This window comes from Stigmatopora argus, chromosome 10 (assembly GCF_051989625.1).
Source record: "Stigmatopora argus isolate UIUO_Sarg chromosome 10, RoL_Sarg_1.0, whole genome shotgun sequence".
Classification (NCBI taxonomy): Eukaryota; Metazoa; Chordata; class Actinopteri; order Syngnathiformes; family Syngnathidae; genus Stigmatopora; species Stigmatopora argus.
Window position 1 is genome coordinate 9,726,299 of NC_135396.1, and position 15,868 is coordinate 9,742,166.

At 41.8% G+C, this 15,868-nt stretch overlaps 1 protein-coding gene across 3 annotated transcripts in view; it reads right to left on the reverse strand.

Annotated features, from left to right (window-relative positions):
* cux1b (cut-like homeobox 1b) overlaps positions 1–15,868 on the reverse strand; it is a 70,526-nt gene that overhangs the window by 18,061 nt on the left and 36,597 nt on the right. For all 3 annotated transcript variants that reach the window (XM_077610685.1, XM_077610683.1, XM_077610684.1), the window contains exons 5-14: positions 15,706–15,843; positions 12,935–13,058; positions 10,442–10,518; positions 10,299–10,365; positions 4,367–4,415; positions 2,547–2,654; positions 892–1,083; positions 733–791; positions 481–523; positions 238–334 (exon numbers count right to left, since the gene is read on the reverse strand). In XM_077610685.1, the coding sequence (XP_077466811.1) occupies positions 238–334; positions 481–523; positions 733–791; positions 892–1,083; positions 2,547–2,654; positions 4,367–4,415; positions 10,299–10,365; positions 10,442–10,518; positions 12,935–13,058; positions 15,706–15,843 (954 nt within the window). The remainder of the gene's footprint in view (positions 1–237; positions 335–480; positions 524–732; positions 792–891; positions 1,084–2,546; positions 2,655–4,366; positions 4,416–10,298; positions 10,366–10,441; positions 10,519–12,934; positions 13,059–15,705; positions 15,844–15,868) is intronic.

A 15,868-nucleotide genomic window follows, 5' to 3' on the forward strand; every position in this document is an offset into this window, starting at 1 on the left:
TCATTTTTGGTGTTGTGCAACTTTATCACCCTTTAGGTTGACCTACTACTGGTGATTTCACTCGATGAAGATGTTTTTTTGCTTTGTGCGTGGGCGCGATAGAGAATCATTTATAGGACATATTTTCAAAAGTCAGTGTTAAGTATTCTCAGAGAAAAAGACTTTTTTTTTATATATAAATGTCTGCACCTGCAGAACCTTACTGTAGCTATCAAGTAGCCACCTTTCAACACTTACCGCTGAGCTCGGCGTTGGCTATACGCAATGCGGCGCTCTCCGACTGAAGTCGGCGGTTCCTCTCCAGCAACAGTACCTCCATAGGTTTGGATGAATCCTGATAATGAGAGAGGCATATAAAAAAACTCATTCCCAATTGAAAAGCTCATAATGACTATATGCGTCCAATTATCCAATAATTCCATGTCACAATTATGGAACAAGGATCGAGGGAGTCACGTCATTAGGAGCTGGGCAACTTACCTGCATGGACTCTGATGTTCCAAACTCGACAGACTTCAGAATACTGAGGACAGAGACAAAACATGTTGAAGAACCGCAAATGACAATGAGGAAATGAACGATTTTCACAACATGCCGCGGTCGGGCAAAGCGGCACAGAGACCAACGATATCAAGCTTCAGAAATACAAGCCTCGCCATCAAATGAGGACATGCTTTTGTTCCGCCTCACCGACAGCAAGCGCACGCAATAAATTGTTTTTGAGCTCCTCACCCCAACTCCTTCTTCACCTCCTCGTAGTCTGCTTGCTTCTCAAGTTTCTCCTCGAGTTCCTAAGGAAGACAAAGAAGGTCAAAACTGCCTAAAATCCGATGATGGAAATGAAAAATGAATTGTTCCCTAAAAATCCCAGGGATTTTGTCATCGGCGTACCTTGAGGACGGCGGTCTTGCTGCTAAGCTGCTGCTCCAGCTGTGCGATCTGGGTGCTGGTGGTCTCACGGAGTGTGCTCAGGCTGGCCTGCAGTCTCTGGACGTCCTCCACCAGTTGTGCGCTCTCTCTTTCTTTGGCCCTGAGCTCCACTTCCAGACTCGAGTGCGATGATGCCACTTCTGCAGGGTGCTCCTGCAAACACAACCATAACTAAATGGTTGCACATATATTTTGAAAATGCACAAATATCCAACCATTTTGGGAGAAGGTTCACTGCGTTCTCTGTGCTATATCGAGATATACAATCCCCAAATCCTGTTTGGCGCCATATCTGAGACTAATGGAACATGGTATATACATAAGGGGGACCGCTATGTTGTAAACATTGTCCTTGTGGCTTTTTTGAGATGTGGCACACATTTTTGCATTGAAAAAAATCTCAAGGGACACCATCTGAATTTTTTTTTGATATAAAACTATGTTGCGTATATTAACAATACTCATTCACATCAAAGTTTTCTCAGCAGGAATCACATAAACCTCTCAAATTATTCCCAAATCAAATTTTCACACTGACCTAATGTCACCAAAAATTGATGTCTGTGGAACCTGAACAACTTCCGGTTCGAGTGATGCAAAAATAAGTAATGTTATGTTTTTAATCGCATAATTTTATGACTTTTCTCCAATTACTTAAATCTCCTAATATTACGCAAAAAATTGTGCTCACAGACAAAAGTTGATACCCTAGAAACCAAACATGTTCATGATAGAGAAAAATAATCAACAAAATAACTGTTTCACTATTTGATTCTTGTAATAGTAAAATCTATAATTTAACATTCAGCATATTTTGATTTTAAACTCGTAATAGTCTAATTTTAATCTCATTATATTAATATTAATTTTTCTCTCTGAATATTACATTGTATGACTTCTTGCAATTTCCCACAGCACATTGCTCTGGTCATACTGGTTCGGAAAAAAATATGAATCATATGAAGAACGGCTGTCAATAGTGGACGAAATATTTCACATAGGATCTCTCTCACGTATGTGCATATGTAAACTGAATAAAAAAAATTGTTTAGGAAAAACTGAGGAAAGAAGGTGCCTTATCGGGAAGAATTTGTACAATAGAGGCTCCTGACTGATCATCATAAAGTCAAACAGGCTATATATATTTTTTATTTTCAGTATTGTCTAAGTGTAGCGTGCAACCTGATGTTCACAGTTTTTTTGGATAGTTTTTCTTAATTTTAGTAGTACTAGTAGTAGTAGTTAGTAGTAGTCGAACATATAATTTTTTTTCAAAATGAAGGCCCTAGTCTACTGTACATGTTTCAGAACTTTGCTATTTGGGATTATCAGATATATTAGCAAAGCGGGCCACTGTAAAGCCAAGGTCTTTGCGTGCTAGAGCTGAGAAGTTCTCCGATACTATTTACAGAAGCAGTAATGAGGCAGGCAACTCCTCAAACAGTCCTCTTGCTCATTTAGTCAATGACCTTGGAGACCGATGACAACGGTAATCAATTAGAAGCCGCTACGATGGGACCACCACTTCTGAAGTAAAAGGCCGACCTGATCTTTCACTCTTCAATACGTCTTTGTCAGCCAGTCGGTAAATCAGCGCGGCGGCGAAAAGGCGTTACCGTGTCGGGGTCGGCCTTGTCGGTGGGGCTGCCGGCCTGCTGGGATTGGTTACTCAAGGACAGCTGCTCCCGCAGTGACTCAGCCTCTCTTTGCGCCACCTCAGCTCGCTGCGAGGAAGACGAGAAAGGACGCAGTTCTTGCAGTCAAACACGATTCATTTCACTTTATGCAGTTGAAATCTGAATTTATGCGTTATGTTCTCCTTTGTGGACACGTTTCCTCAAACCCGCGCTAACCCCGAGAAACCTTGGAAAAACTTGAACACGCGTAGACTTGGAGAGAGCCGACTGGCGTCGCACGACATTGGCAAGCCACTAACTTAACATAATGATGTAGCCCGGAGGTACCATTTCATGGAGGGCGGTGTCAACGGAGCTAATGTTGTTGATGTAACAATTTAATAACACTTTTTTTTCATACCGGATCAAATCAAAAGAATTCAACTTCATTTGGCACTCGTCAAATTGAGCAGATTTCAATACGCCGGCTTGGCGAAAAAGCTGTATTCCTCTCGGCGTAAACACGCCCAAAGTCCACGGAGGGATGTTTTTTTTTGTTTGTGTTTTTCCTTGGGTTCAATAAAGTGAAATATTACATGGGCTGGGAAAATTGAGATGACACCCGCTGCCTGTTTTTACGGCCAAACTGCCATGCTCCAGTCGGGAATCATCAGTACCGCGGGGTAAACACGCCATCATTAGGAGTTACAGGCAGTCGATTCCACGGCGTTCTAATTGCAACCACATTGAGAAGCCGCTATTGACAAGGCGGGGAGCCGGACTGCCTCGTCGCCAGAGCAAAAGGCTGTTTTCCATTTTCTCCTTATAAAAGCGTATAAAAAGTCTGTGGCTGAGCTGGAGGCCATGCTGTCATCGTCTGTAAACCTCAAATCAGAAGTGTGAATCGTGCGTGTTTGTGTGTGCTTGCGTGCGTGCTTGCGTGCGTGTGGCATTATTATCATGGCGAGTGCTAACCTTTAGGCTAATATTAACATTACATGCCCATGCTAACCCTTTAGCCACAAATCAGACTCCTGGGCTAATAATGAAAGTTAACAACAATGACATTAACAGATACCATGGGAATATTTACAGCACAAGGGCAGAGGGCGTGCTAAGGGGCCTGTTTTAGCCGGATGGGGTTAGTGGCGTTGTAATAAATTAAAAACAAACGAGAGCCTTCACAAAAGCAGAGCATTAAATATAGCGGGCTATGAATCCTATCCTCCTAGTGTTGAGACGTTTAAGATTAAAATCAATTGATACACTAGATTTTGAGTTCACGTGTTTTATTATTAGCAGACGTAGGATGTGGGTGAGTTTTTGGTCATTTCCCAGAACTAAACCCCATAAAGACCTGACGTCAACATACTTCCAAATCATAATTTGGGTCATGTGGGGTACAAAATAAACATTTGGTACTCAAATGTTGGCTAATTGACCCAAAAATGTGATACGGCAGGTTTAAATGATCATTTTGTTTATACTATTAATCTTTTTTTTTGTAATAGCATTTAACTCATCGCCTGCCATTGATAACCACAGGCGTCCAATTCATTTAAACAGGGAGGATTGGCTGCGAACGATCATATTCCAGCGGCCTCGGTAAAGGCAGTCTATGAGTGAGTTATAAGAGTTAAATTCCGATTGTACTTTAATCAGGGCATTTATGCGTTTATTCATGGTTCAAACACCTGTGAAGATTATATTGTGTTCAATAAACACTAGCTATATCATTTTGTTTCTTCTTCAAACGATAAGAAATCATGAAATAAAAGAAAGCATTACTATCTCAATCATTTGAGGGTCATTGTGTTTACCTGATTGGCTCGCTCAAGGTCTGTCATCACCATCTCAATCTCGTCGGCCCTGAGAAAGACATTTAGTTACAACAGCGGATAGATATCACATAACGAATACAACAAACGGTAAACAAAGCCAGAAAAGGCAGACGGACAATTCTCAATGATTTGCCGAGCAACTGCCATTTACACAATGACAGCACGGCGGCCATTAAACTAGCGTCTACATTTCACCTTAATCCACTGATTGTGAACTTCATAACCCGAGCAGCTTGTATGTGTACGTGCACGCATGTAGTTAAGCGTGAGTTTCTATGCGCGCATGTAAGCCCCCGCTAAAACCTTAGCCACACTAAAACAGAGGGATTACATTAATAGAGCTCTAAATCCTAATACAGCAGACTAATCTGCTATGAAGCTGTGTGATTGTGTCAGACTAATGGTCTGCATGGAGGACACCATTCACCTCTCACTTGTGAGAGGTCAGACACCAGGATGGCCCTTCAACTGCCGTTGTATTGTTTACTTGGACAAAACTGTTTGATGAGCTCCTCTAAATCATTGACCAGAGGTTCCAAGGTCAGATAGACTGACAATCCTTAAGATCTGGTCTGATTATCAATTACAAATCGGTTACAAATTTAGGGCCTATTCACACCAGATAAGTCTATAGTTTGCTTTTTCTGGTCTGGACCAAATAAAAATGTGTCATTTTTTGGTTTGATGCGGTTCCTGTTTACAATTTCCACAAGAGTTTGGGGTTTTTGACAATAAATGTACACCCCAAAACATTGTAAAATACCGAAGTAAAAAAACATGGAGCTAAAAATCTTAAATTAATCAGCACTTCAATGTGTCGTTTCCAGCATAGTTTTTGTGTTGGCATCGGCGCAAAGTAGACATTCTGTTTTGCTCCAGGTAGAATACCAACTCTTGTTAGCTAACGTACTGCTAACAACAGATAGTGACGCTAACCAAACAACATTTCCCATAATGCCTGAGGCAATGGAAACCTGTTTCGTGCAAAAAGTTGTCATTTCTGAACTGGTTTGAACCAGTGCAGTCGCTTTCCCACATATATAGGGTACAGTAAAATCTAGTATGACTTTTGGCAGTACTGTTTGTGCAGGGTTGCAAAATGCAACATTAAACGATGCCGTGATAACGTCTATTTTAGGAAACTTTTGCGTTTGAATAATCCATGTGTGCTATACCGCTTAGCCTCATTGAGGTGGTGGGTGAGCTGGAACATACTGGGGGCATATTATCGTGAAAATGAAATGACCACAATTATTCACGCCCCAGGCAAACCGAGTTTAAATACGAAAACAGCAAAAGATGTTACTCATATCGTTAAATGAATAGTTAAGTCGAAATTTTAAGGGATGCTAAGCTAATCGAGCTTAACTCATTAGTTGCTTTGACAACCGTAAACTGTAGAAAGAAGTATTAGCCACAATCTATAGGCAAATAAATACGAGAAATGCCATTCAACCTTTATGTTCTGGAATCCTTTGATAGCAAATCAAAGAGTCACGTAACTTTTGTGTGTCACACTATGAGAAATAGTGTAAAATCCCATGGGCGTTCGTACTACTGATTTGAATGTGTTTAACAAAACAGACATAGATGATATTAGGTCAACAATGTGCCATAGGCAAGGCATAAAAAATAAAAAGCCCGATGAGAGCTTTTTACTTTCCCCTTTTATTCTTTCCCTGAGAGTAAAAGGATCTAGTGTGCATTTAGGCAACATTATAGTACGCTACCTCACCAGCTTTTATCCTGTCTTAAACTATAGCGTGTGCGCGCGAGCCGCCTGCGCGTTATCACGCGCACACGTGAGGTCAGAGCCGACAAGCCAGAAAAGCTTGTAATGGAGAGCGTTTATGGATATCGTAATGCAACCCAAATACGCCCAGCGCGCCCGCTCCAAATGTGATCATTTAATCAAAGTACAGATGCACAAAGTCTTCTTAAATAACCTTTGGATTTGGCTTTATTTGGGAATTATAAAGGCAAAGCTAGAGGCTGAGGGCCAAAGCAGATCACAGGGAAAGGATTTTCGCCCTATTCTGATGGTCGGCCGATCGGGCAGGCGCGGAAAAAGGGGCGTGGCCATCCGTCAGCTACGGCAGCCAAAATGAGAGGCGGTCGTGTTAACTCATTGGCTGCCATTAACGACGATAGACGCCCAATCCGTTTGAAACGGGAGGGGGTGGCGCTCCGGGTTCAAACGGATTGGACAAAAAATGTTCCATGGGATTATGTGAGATTTTTGATTAATCAAATCTTTCACGGCAACATCTATCAATATTAATGTCCCATATCAAGGCAAGGACGTGGGACGTGAAGGTGATTTTTTTCTAAAATGTTGTCAAATTTGCCCAGTGTATTTGATTGTGATGGATTTGATAATGTCCAAAGAATATGTAAGATTTCCACTCCTAATATTTAATTAGGACTAGAACCTGAAAATCAGGTGACCCTGACTTGTGCAAAAATATGAAATCAGGACATTCCTAGAGAGGCCGTCTAGGACAACCAGGAGTGAAGGTATTAGAAGTTCCGAAAGAAAAACCTCTACAGACAGAGCGACGAGATGGAGGAGCTTTAGATCACAGTCCAAATGCCACACTGACAACAAACATGCACTTTTGGAAGCATTTTGACGTGCACAGTGACATCAGTACTGGAGGTCTGAGAAGCCCAGAGCCTTTAAGCTCTTACTGTACTTCCACCATTTTCATCTCTGTCTCCTTTCACCCTACTCCATATCTGTGCTACTCTCCTATCCTTTTCTCTTTGCCCCGGTCCTTGTCCTCAGTGCCGGCAGGATATTCCTCGATTTAGATTTTCATTTCCCTCCTCTATCACCCTGTGATCCCTTCTTCCTTGCCGTGGCTTCCAGACCGTAGCTTTCTCTCTCCCTTTTTTTTTTTTGCCTTCCAGCCTTCATCCCTCCATTCGCTTTTCTTTCCTTTGCCTTCTCCACATTGCTTTTTCACAGCACGTTACCTTGGGGATTTCAAGCAGGCTTAAAAGGAAGCTAGTTGAGAGAGTGCGACAGTGTGTGTACCTTTTAGCCCACTCAATAGTGTGTGTGTGTGTGTGTGTATTTGATATGCAAACAGGAAATATGTACAAAGTGCTCCCTAATCACCAACAATTTTGTTCCTCCTCAAATGGACCCTCAAGCCTTTACGCACAGATAAAACTAGTGCACCCACGCACAGGAAAACATGCGCGGCACCCCGCGGGGCCGTGGATCAATACATCATTAATCTTTAATAGTGACTAAACGGGTAAAACGCACCCAGGCAGACCCTCAAAGAGCTACATTTCTGCTTCACACACATGGGCGCCGCAACATCGAACAAATTCTTACATGTGTGTGTGTGTGTGTGTGCGCTTTAAAAGGCAGATTACCAAAATGCACCAAGAGGATGGGAGATTTGTCACGCAATGGCCTCCTTTGCGGCAAGTTCAGAGCAAGTGTGCGCGCACGAGCGCACGGATACGAGCGCTCGTGTGAAAACGGGCACGTACGTGCACTTTTTTTTTTTGTGGTGGCAAACTGTGAATCAGTCAAAGGGTTAAAAGTTGTGTTCGGCCAAAACACTGGCGATTTGCTCAGCCAAGCAGTAAACGGGGGGGAAGGACTCCAAGGACTGGGAGGGTGCAGGGTTAGAGAGGGTTTGTGTGTGCTTTAAAGCGTTGCATTAAAATTTCAGATCACAGCACGCCACATAGTCAAGGACCCTGACTGCCTCGGGCTCACGAGTGAGTGAGCGAGCGTGTGTGTGTGTGTGGGTGTGTGTGTGGGTATGTGTGTGTGTTTGAATGCGTACATGAGCGTGCGCAGGGATGTGGGCCGCCATGTGTTTATTATCCGATGCAAGCAAATGGGGCCTTCTACACAAAACGTGTTCCCTTACCCTATAAAAAAGAGGCAAAGGAAGGAGTGAATGTGTAAAGAATGAGAGAAAAGAGTGCAATTTGGCCAAAGGCGAAGGAAAATGCAAAGGGGTGACGGCAGATTGTCTATAGAAGGTATTGATTGGCGCCATTGCACTGTGCAATCTTCCTGTGGACTTTCCTCTTATAAACAGATTAAAAAGATAGTGGTTTGACGGAGGGAGAAGTAGAGGGGGGGGGAAATAGTGCGGGGAGGAGGGAGGTTGGATCGATGTGTTTGTAACAGCCGGTCAATTTAACAAGTCTCTTAATGGACAGATGAGGTGAATTTGGGCCAAGGTGGAGAAGGGAAAGAAAACCCTGAAAAGCCAAGTTGATCATTGGCAGTGTTTGGACGCAATGAGAGCGTTCATAAGCAACGGCTACGTTTACATGGACATAAAAACCTGATCGGAATCAAACTTCTTCACATACGCACCCCATTCGGAATATTTAACCAGATCTAATCAAGACCACCCCGATTACAATTCTATTTTGAATGAGATGTGTGGATTATGTTATGTGATAATCCAAAAAAATGTCTCTTCAAAATTTCAGACCAGTGCAACCTCACTATGCACGTTTGTGACGTCTGTTTCTGTTATTCGTGGAAAACTGTAGAAGCAGAACGAGAGGAGAAGAGGGCGGGGGCAAGACTCAACCGGTCTGAGACGAACATGTTGCAAGAGATATTTAAAGACTTTCAATTGTTGAAAGCGCCGATTGTAGAAAAACGGGACAGATACACAAAACAACGCTAATGTTTAAATAGTGCAACACCCGAGTGTCCACAAAAACAGTGCATCCCATCATAATTTGTATCCAAACACCGACCCTGTACACGTAGCGAATACATTTGTTGAATATGTTGGAAAGAATAAAATTGGGTAGTTCATTTTTGTTATCATTTTTCTGACAAGCTATACGCTGTCAGATGTACTAATGTGGTCAATTCCACTTCGTCACTAAAGGGACCGCGGGAGAGTGAATGTCAAAGTGGCACTTCACGCCGTGGAATGCTGACAAGCAAAAGCTTCTCTTTTCATCTTCACCACCGCCAGAAAGATCGATACTGATGGATTGTCGCTTTTCAAGTATCGGAAGTACCTGATCTCGCAGGTCCCTCATCCGTCACAATCTCTATGAATCACAAGCTAGGGTTTTTCTTTTCTTTTTCAAACGCAACTTGGATATATGAATATTTCTGTCCTGTCTTTTGGATAGTTAAGAAGTTAATCAAAAATGCCCCCAAGTGAATACAAAGTGATGAAAAAACTACCCATGAAAGAACGATCTGCTAGCCATCCCAGTCAAAATGGATTTAGCTATTGAGAGCCATTATTGAAAGCCAATGAGGTCAACGTGGGTCCTATAAAAGTTTCCTCAAGTTCCAAGTATTAATGTGATTTCAATGTCACTTTTTTGTGGTGGCATTTTCAAGTGTTTGAAACAGAGGAAGAGGAAAGGAATGCACATTGTATGTATTGTACTGTAATGTGATTACCATCCAAAATCATTTGCCCCCTCTTTATGCAAGTACATCATTTACAAAAGCATCTAAAAAGGGCAGGATTGAGGACATGAGATGATGAAATTAAAATCACACTCTTTCAATAAATCCAGTTTTCGACCAGCGTGCCAAATTCTAATTGATTTAGATATTTGTGTTCACATCTGTGCCGCCCCTGCCCCTCCCTTCCGGATCATGTTTCCCTACATTTGGGATTGGCGGGGAGCACTTTGACATAAATACACGACGAGGAAATGCTATGCTATGCTCGCGGCGGCGGCGGCTGCGCGACGCATCGCGGTCCCTGTCGGTATTTACGGGGTAATGCTGGGATTTGGAGGCCGGATGAGCCTTGTGGGAGGCAATCCAGCTGTTCCCAGAGCAGAGGGAGTTTCCAGGCAAAGAGGTGCACTGAACGCGATGATTATGTCAGTAACAGACTTTAGAGGGGGATGGGGAGAGCGAATGGAGACAGACACGTACTTTGCTGAGGATTCCTCGTCGTATTTCGTCTTCAGATCAAAGAGCTCGGTCTGAGTTGTTTCAAGTGCTATTAAGAAAAACAAAAGACAAGGTATTAAACGCGCTTCCACGTCGAATTTCAGTGTTCCTTTGAGGTGGATTACCTGTCTGGAGGGACCGGGCCTTGTGCTCGGCCTCTTCCAACCGTGACGACATGGAGTCTTGGCTCTCCTGGAGTTTCCTAGCGTGGTGGACAGAAGACATCTTTGAGCAGAGGCGGCACACGTTTAGTTTGGTTCGCGGGTCACGTTCATCTGGTTTATTTTCGGCCATGAAAAGGTAACTTAATGGCACCAAAAGACGGGCGAATTGGACCTCGATCGTCATCAATGGCAGACAGGGAGTCCATTTTGGATCACTTCTAGGCTACTTACAGGTCACTTTCTGTACATTTTGAATCACTTTCTACTGATTTTAGGGGAATTTCCGGGCTACTTTCCGTGTTTTGGTCGCTTCTCATTGACTCCCATTGAAGGTGCAGATATGACCGCAGGGGGCGAAAGAAGGAATATGACTCGGATGAAAATTCTAGTTATACGGCGCCCGTGTCAGAAAAAAATAACAATACGAATGAGCTATGAAGTTAGGCAGAACCCCCGCGCGAGCCGGATGAGACTTATGGCCCTCGTGCCATATCTTTGACACCATTGGCTGAGAGTGAGAAAGCCCAGTCACAGATACTAGCGTCAATTAATCATAGGGTTCACATTTGGTTGCAACTGCAGCTTTTGCTCCATTTTCCCACCATTTCTCAAGTGTTTCTTCCCTTCCTAAAAAATCCCTCCAATGTAACCCCTCCTCATTAAGCAGCCCTATTAGGCAGGAATGTCTAGCCACTGGGGCACTCAGCACCGGGATGGGGGGCGAGGGGCTTGGAGGAAGCGGGTGGGGAGGCGCAGGGCCTACAAAAACCACAAGGATAAAATAGATTCATTCTTAGCATATAAAAAGTTAGTCTGTGCTGAGAAATTGCCGCCGCGTGTGAAAACATCAATAATCTAGCACAAAGAGTGTCTTTATGGCACTCTTTGATCCCCCCCGCCCCCCGCCCCTCCCCGCCGAGCCGTCTCTCCCGTCATCTCCATTTTTTTTTTCCTGCCCTCAATTTCATCCTTTCATCTCCCTCCTTGAAGAACGCACGTATCAGAGGTGCCATCCATTTACTGGCCTCTCCTACGCAGGAAGTGGGCCTTCAGTCAGACAGGAAGAGGACTATAAAACACTGACGTACAGGAAATGCAAAGTGGACAACTCATCGTCTGTGCTGTACGTCTTGAAATGGAAATGAGCTGACGTAATAATAATAACCAACAGGATTGATCAAATAAACGCAATGTCCACAGCAAGAGTTTCATTGTGTTCAAGAATATTAAAGTCCATTATCAGATGGGTGATTGACACCTTTCTGAAATTTGAAATAGGAAACACGTTACATTTAAAGAGAAAATATCAATTCTGCCTATTTTTGCAAAATTAGAAATTGTTATTGTGGTTTCTTGTACCTTCGATTAGAGGCACAAGATGGTCTCATTTTAAACAGATTCTATTGGTCTTAACTTTTTTTTTAAATGACCAAATTGCGATTTACTAGAATATTGCAAACTACCCCTTTGATGATCTTAATGATATCATTTTCAAACTGTCTCTTAAACAACTCGAGCATGTTCTTTCTAACTCTAAAATGGCATCAACACTAAGCAAGATAACCACATTTAACACATGCCTTTGACTTAATGTGGCATCACAAGATAACATTTTACAGCAATAAAAAAATCTGTGGCCAGTGTGCTTTTTATTACTACTTGTGCGGACACAAGCACTCTGCCCTGACAAAAAATTCAATTAAAAAATATATATAAGTGGGGTTATTAAAAAAATAAAAAAGGGAAGTGGCCCATAACAATTAATTATGAACACTAATCTTAACCTTATCAAATCGAGTGAGTTAAAAGGCCCTCGTGAAACATCGACTCCGAAGAAGATAGTTGAAATAGTTTTTGGTACAGAGTGAAATCAACAGTTTTAGTTTCAATCCATCAATCCCTAAAAAAGAGTTAATCCATATACATTATAGATTGTATATATATACACACACACATATATAAATATATATATATATAAATATAAATATATATATATATATAAATGTGTGTATAACTGTGTATATATATATACACATACACATACATATATATATATACATATATATATATATATATATATATATATATACATACATATATACATATATATATATATATATATATATACATATATATATATATATACATATATATATATATATATATATATATATATATATATATATATATATATATACATATATATATATATATATATATATATATATATATATATATACATACACATATATATATATATATATATATATATATATATATATATATATATATATATATATATATATACCAATTTCGTCATACGCAGTTTCTGGGTGTGATGACGAGTAGGCTTTTTTGTTGTTGATAATGACGACAGGGCCTATGTCCGATTATTATTATATATATATATAAACGCAATAATCTAAAGGGAAATCAAAACAGGCAGGCACGCACCTCTCTTTTTCTGCATAGTCGTTGTGTAATTGGAGCTGCGTTTCTTGCGCCAGGTTCTCGGCTTGGTTCTTCAGCGTTTGCTCATATCCACGTATCTTTTCCTTCAAGGTTTTGATGGTCACCTCTGCGATAAGAATAAAAACACAGTTCATGTCAAGCATTACTCCCAATTAAATGAAACTAAAGCTTTCATTTCTTTTGATTCTTTTTTTAAACTGTTGTTGAGCATATCAGCCTCACAATACACGCATCCACAAATACAAACAGAAGCGTAATTTCAATAACTCAAAAAGTCCAGATGCGGCCAGATAGACCACATGCAACAATATTATAATATTTCACTTTTTACATACACCGTATTTTCTCACATATTAGCCACCTCCGCATATAAGCCGTACCCTTAAAATGGTTGAATATTACAATTTCCTTCGCATAAGACGCCCCCTGATTCCCAATTTTCACCTCCATATTCATTGTTTTAATAGGGAGTACAAAATCATCGCACGTGCTATTTCTGAGATTCCATATGAATCGAAAGGATCGCCTGCTGGATTGCACATTCCGAAAGGGTGTTGCCTGAACGTAAACAAATTCAAAAAGGACGTCACGTGAGCAGTACAACCAGGAAGTGTGTCCGTTTTTCTTGAATTTCATTCACAGACGTCAAAATAAATTTTGTTTAGCATTTTATCTGTTTATCTTTTCTCTATTTTGAAATAAATGACCCCATTGGCCGCATTCTCTTGGTCACCTTGTACTTTGGTGCATGTCAAGTCTAATTTATGCGCATATAAGCCGTACCCTTGATTCCGTCATCATTTTTTGGGGCGACAAATACGCGAGAAAATACGGTACCTGCTCCCGCCCGGCCTTCCCATCCAAAGCGGACGGAGGATATGCCGGCGTTCTCCGAGAGCAGATACGGCGTATTCATTAGGACTGCATTAGTGCCGAAAGCCCATAACCCGCTGACGGCGGAGCTCCGCGCGGGGCGGCCCGGAAATAAATCTAACACATAACTGGAGTAATAAATAGCCCTCTTGTGTATGTGTGTGGATTTCTCCGAGAAAGATATAAATGCCCGAGACAGTGATAAAGAGCATCGCAGCCTTTGACTGAGGGCTCTTAGCACACGTGTGCGCGCGTGTGATTTAAACTCCAGTTTCACTACCCTGACACATAATCAATAGAGGAGAGTCCCCTTGGAGCCCTCTTACCCCTTAACTGCTTAACTGAACTTTAAACATTTAGGTTGCATGGATCGGTGGCCCTTGCACTGTTTGTGTGGGTGTGCAAGTGCGAGTGCAACCCAGCGTGTGTGTTTAACAGGAGTGGGAGTTCCACGGCACATTTTGGGGTTTAAATATCCCCCGTCCATTGAAGTGGGAAGGAGGGATAAAGGACGAGGGAGCAGGAAAATCAATAGTAGAATGGAACCCTGCCGCTATCGAGCCGCTCCAATTAACCCTCGCTGAGAGAAGGGAGATTCCAAAACAGCCCCCCCTCGCCCCCCTCCATCCAAGACTCCTCCTTTCGTCGGACTTGAAATCAAACCACTTTTTACAGCTCCTTCTCTCGCTCATCTGCGCCTTTGTCACTTTTTCCATCTTTCTTTACCCTAAGGTAGCCTGTCGTTTTTTATTCATGAAAATATGCCACATGTTCTTTTCCCCCCGCAAACCTAATTGGAAGAGTAAAACCTGGTACATTTTGTGGCATCCATAATGCACGAGCCATTCCAATATTTCCAAATGTGGATTGAAAATGTCGGCCTGAGAAGTTTTCCGTGCACTGTAAAAAATATTGTCGACTCGCAGACGTTAATGTCGGGGAGCCGGCCGGGAACGCTAATGCAAATGGGACACTTGATTCACATTCACATTTTCATTGCGTACACTTGGCGGCTTATCCATTTTTAATTGTAATTGCAACCATTTCCAAATCACACTCAAGATTTATAAAGTCGTAATTCAAAGTGGCACACGGCTCTAAAATTGTTCGTGAAGTGAGGATAGATTATTTATTTTAAAATCTGATGAACAGGCTCCCTAGTGATACGTTTGCTTTTCATCGTTGCATGTGTTGTGAAAGAAAATATTGTTCTCCCGCTTCCTCTCCGACTCTTTCATGCTAGCAAAGTGCGTCAGCTCATCTTTCATCAACACGGTTAGGCTCATTTGGGGGATTTTTTTAAGAAGTATAGATGGGCCAGGTCATTAATAAAGAAGAAATTAAAATTCACAAACGCTCCACTTCACAAATGAGTCAATTTGTGGAACGTTGGTCACGTTGATATTCTTCAATCCACTTTTGCGTGGATAGGGAAGGCTTGTTTTTGCTTCTTGGCAGATTTCATTACAAGGGAAAACAATTAAATAAAATTGCCGATTACAATTAGAAATCAATTGACAGCCGTAGCCGTCCCATTCATTTTGACAGGGAGGGCTGGCTGCAAGCTCTTTATCTTTTGGCACCGCAGGCTAAATGGACTGGAGCCCGATTGCCGTCGACGGCACTGAAAATAAATATAGGTCAACCTAGTTAATATGGATTCCGTGCTTAGTGTTGTCACTGAATGAATGAATTATGAATAACTAACTGGGTAGGTGGCAAATAGTAGAAATGGCACTTATGGTAAATACGGTAATATGCAATATATGCAAATGTGAAAATGGTTTGAATATAAAGAAAAATGTGAGTGATGAACATGAATGTCAGTCAGATGGAGCGAATATCATCATTATCATCAGCCAAATATGTTTTTCCCTGACCTTGGTTTTTAACTTCTGCAAACTCTTTGTTGTAGTCCTCCAGTGTCTCTCGAAGTTTGGAGTTCTCCGTCTCAATGTCGTGCATCCTCTGGAGCTTCAACTGCAGCTGCTGAGCCAGCTCCAACGCAGGTACGGGATCTGCCACGGGAGCGCACGCGCAACA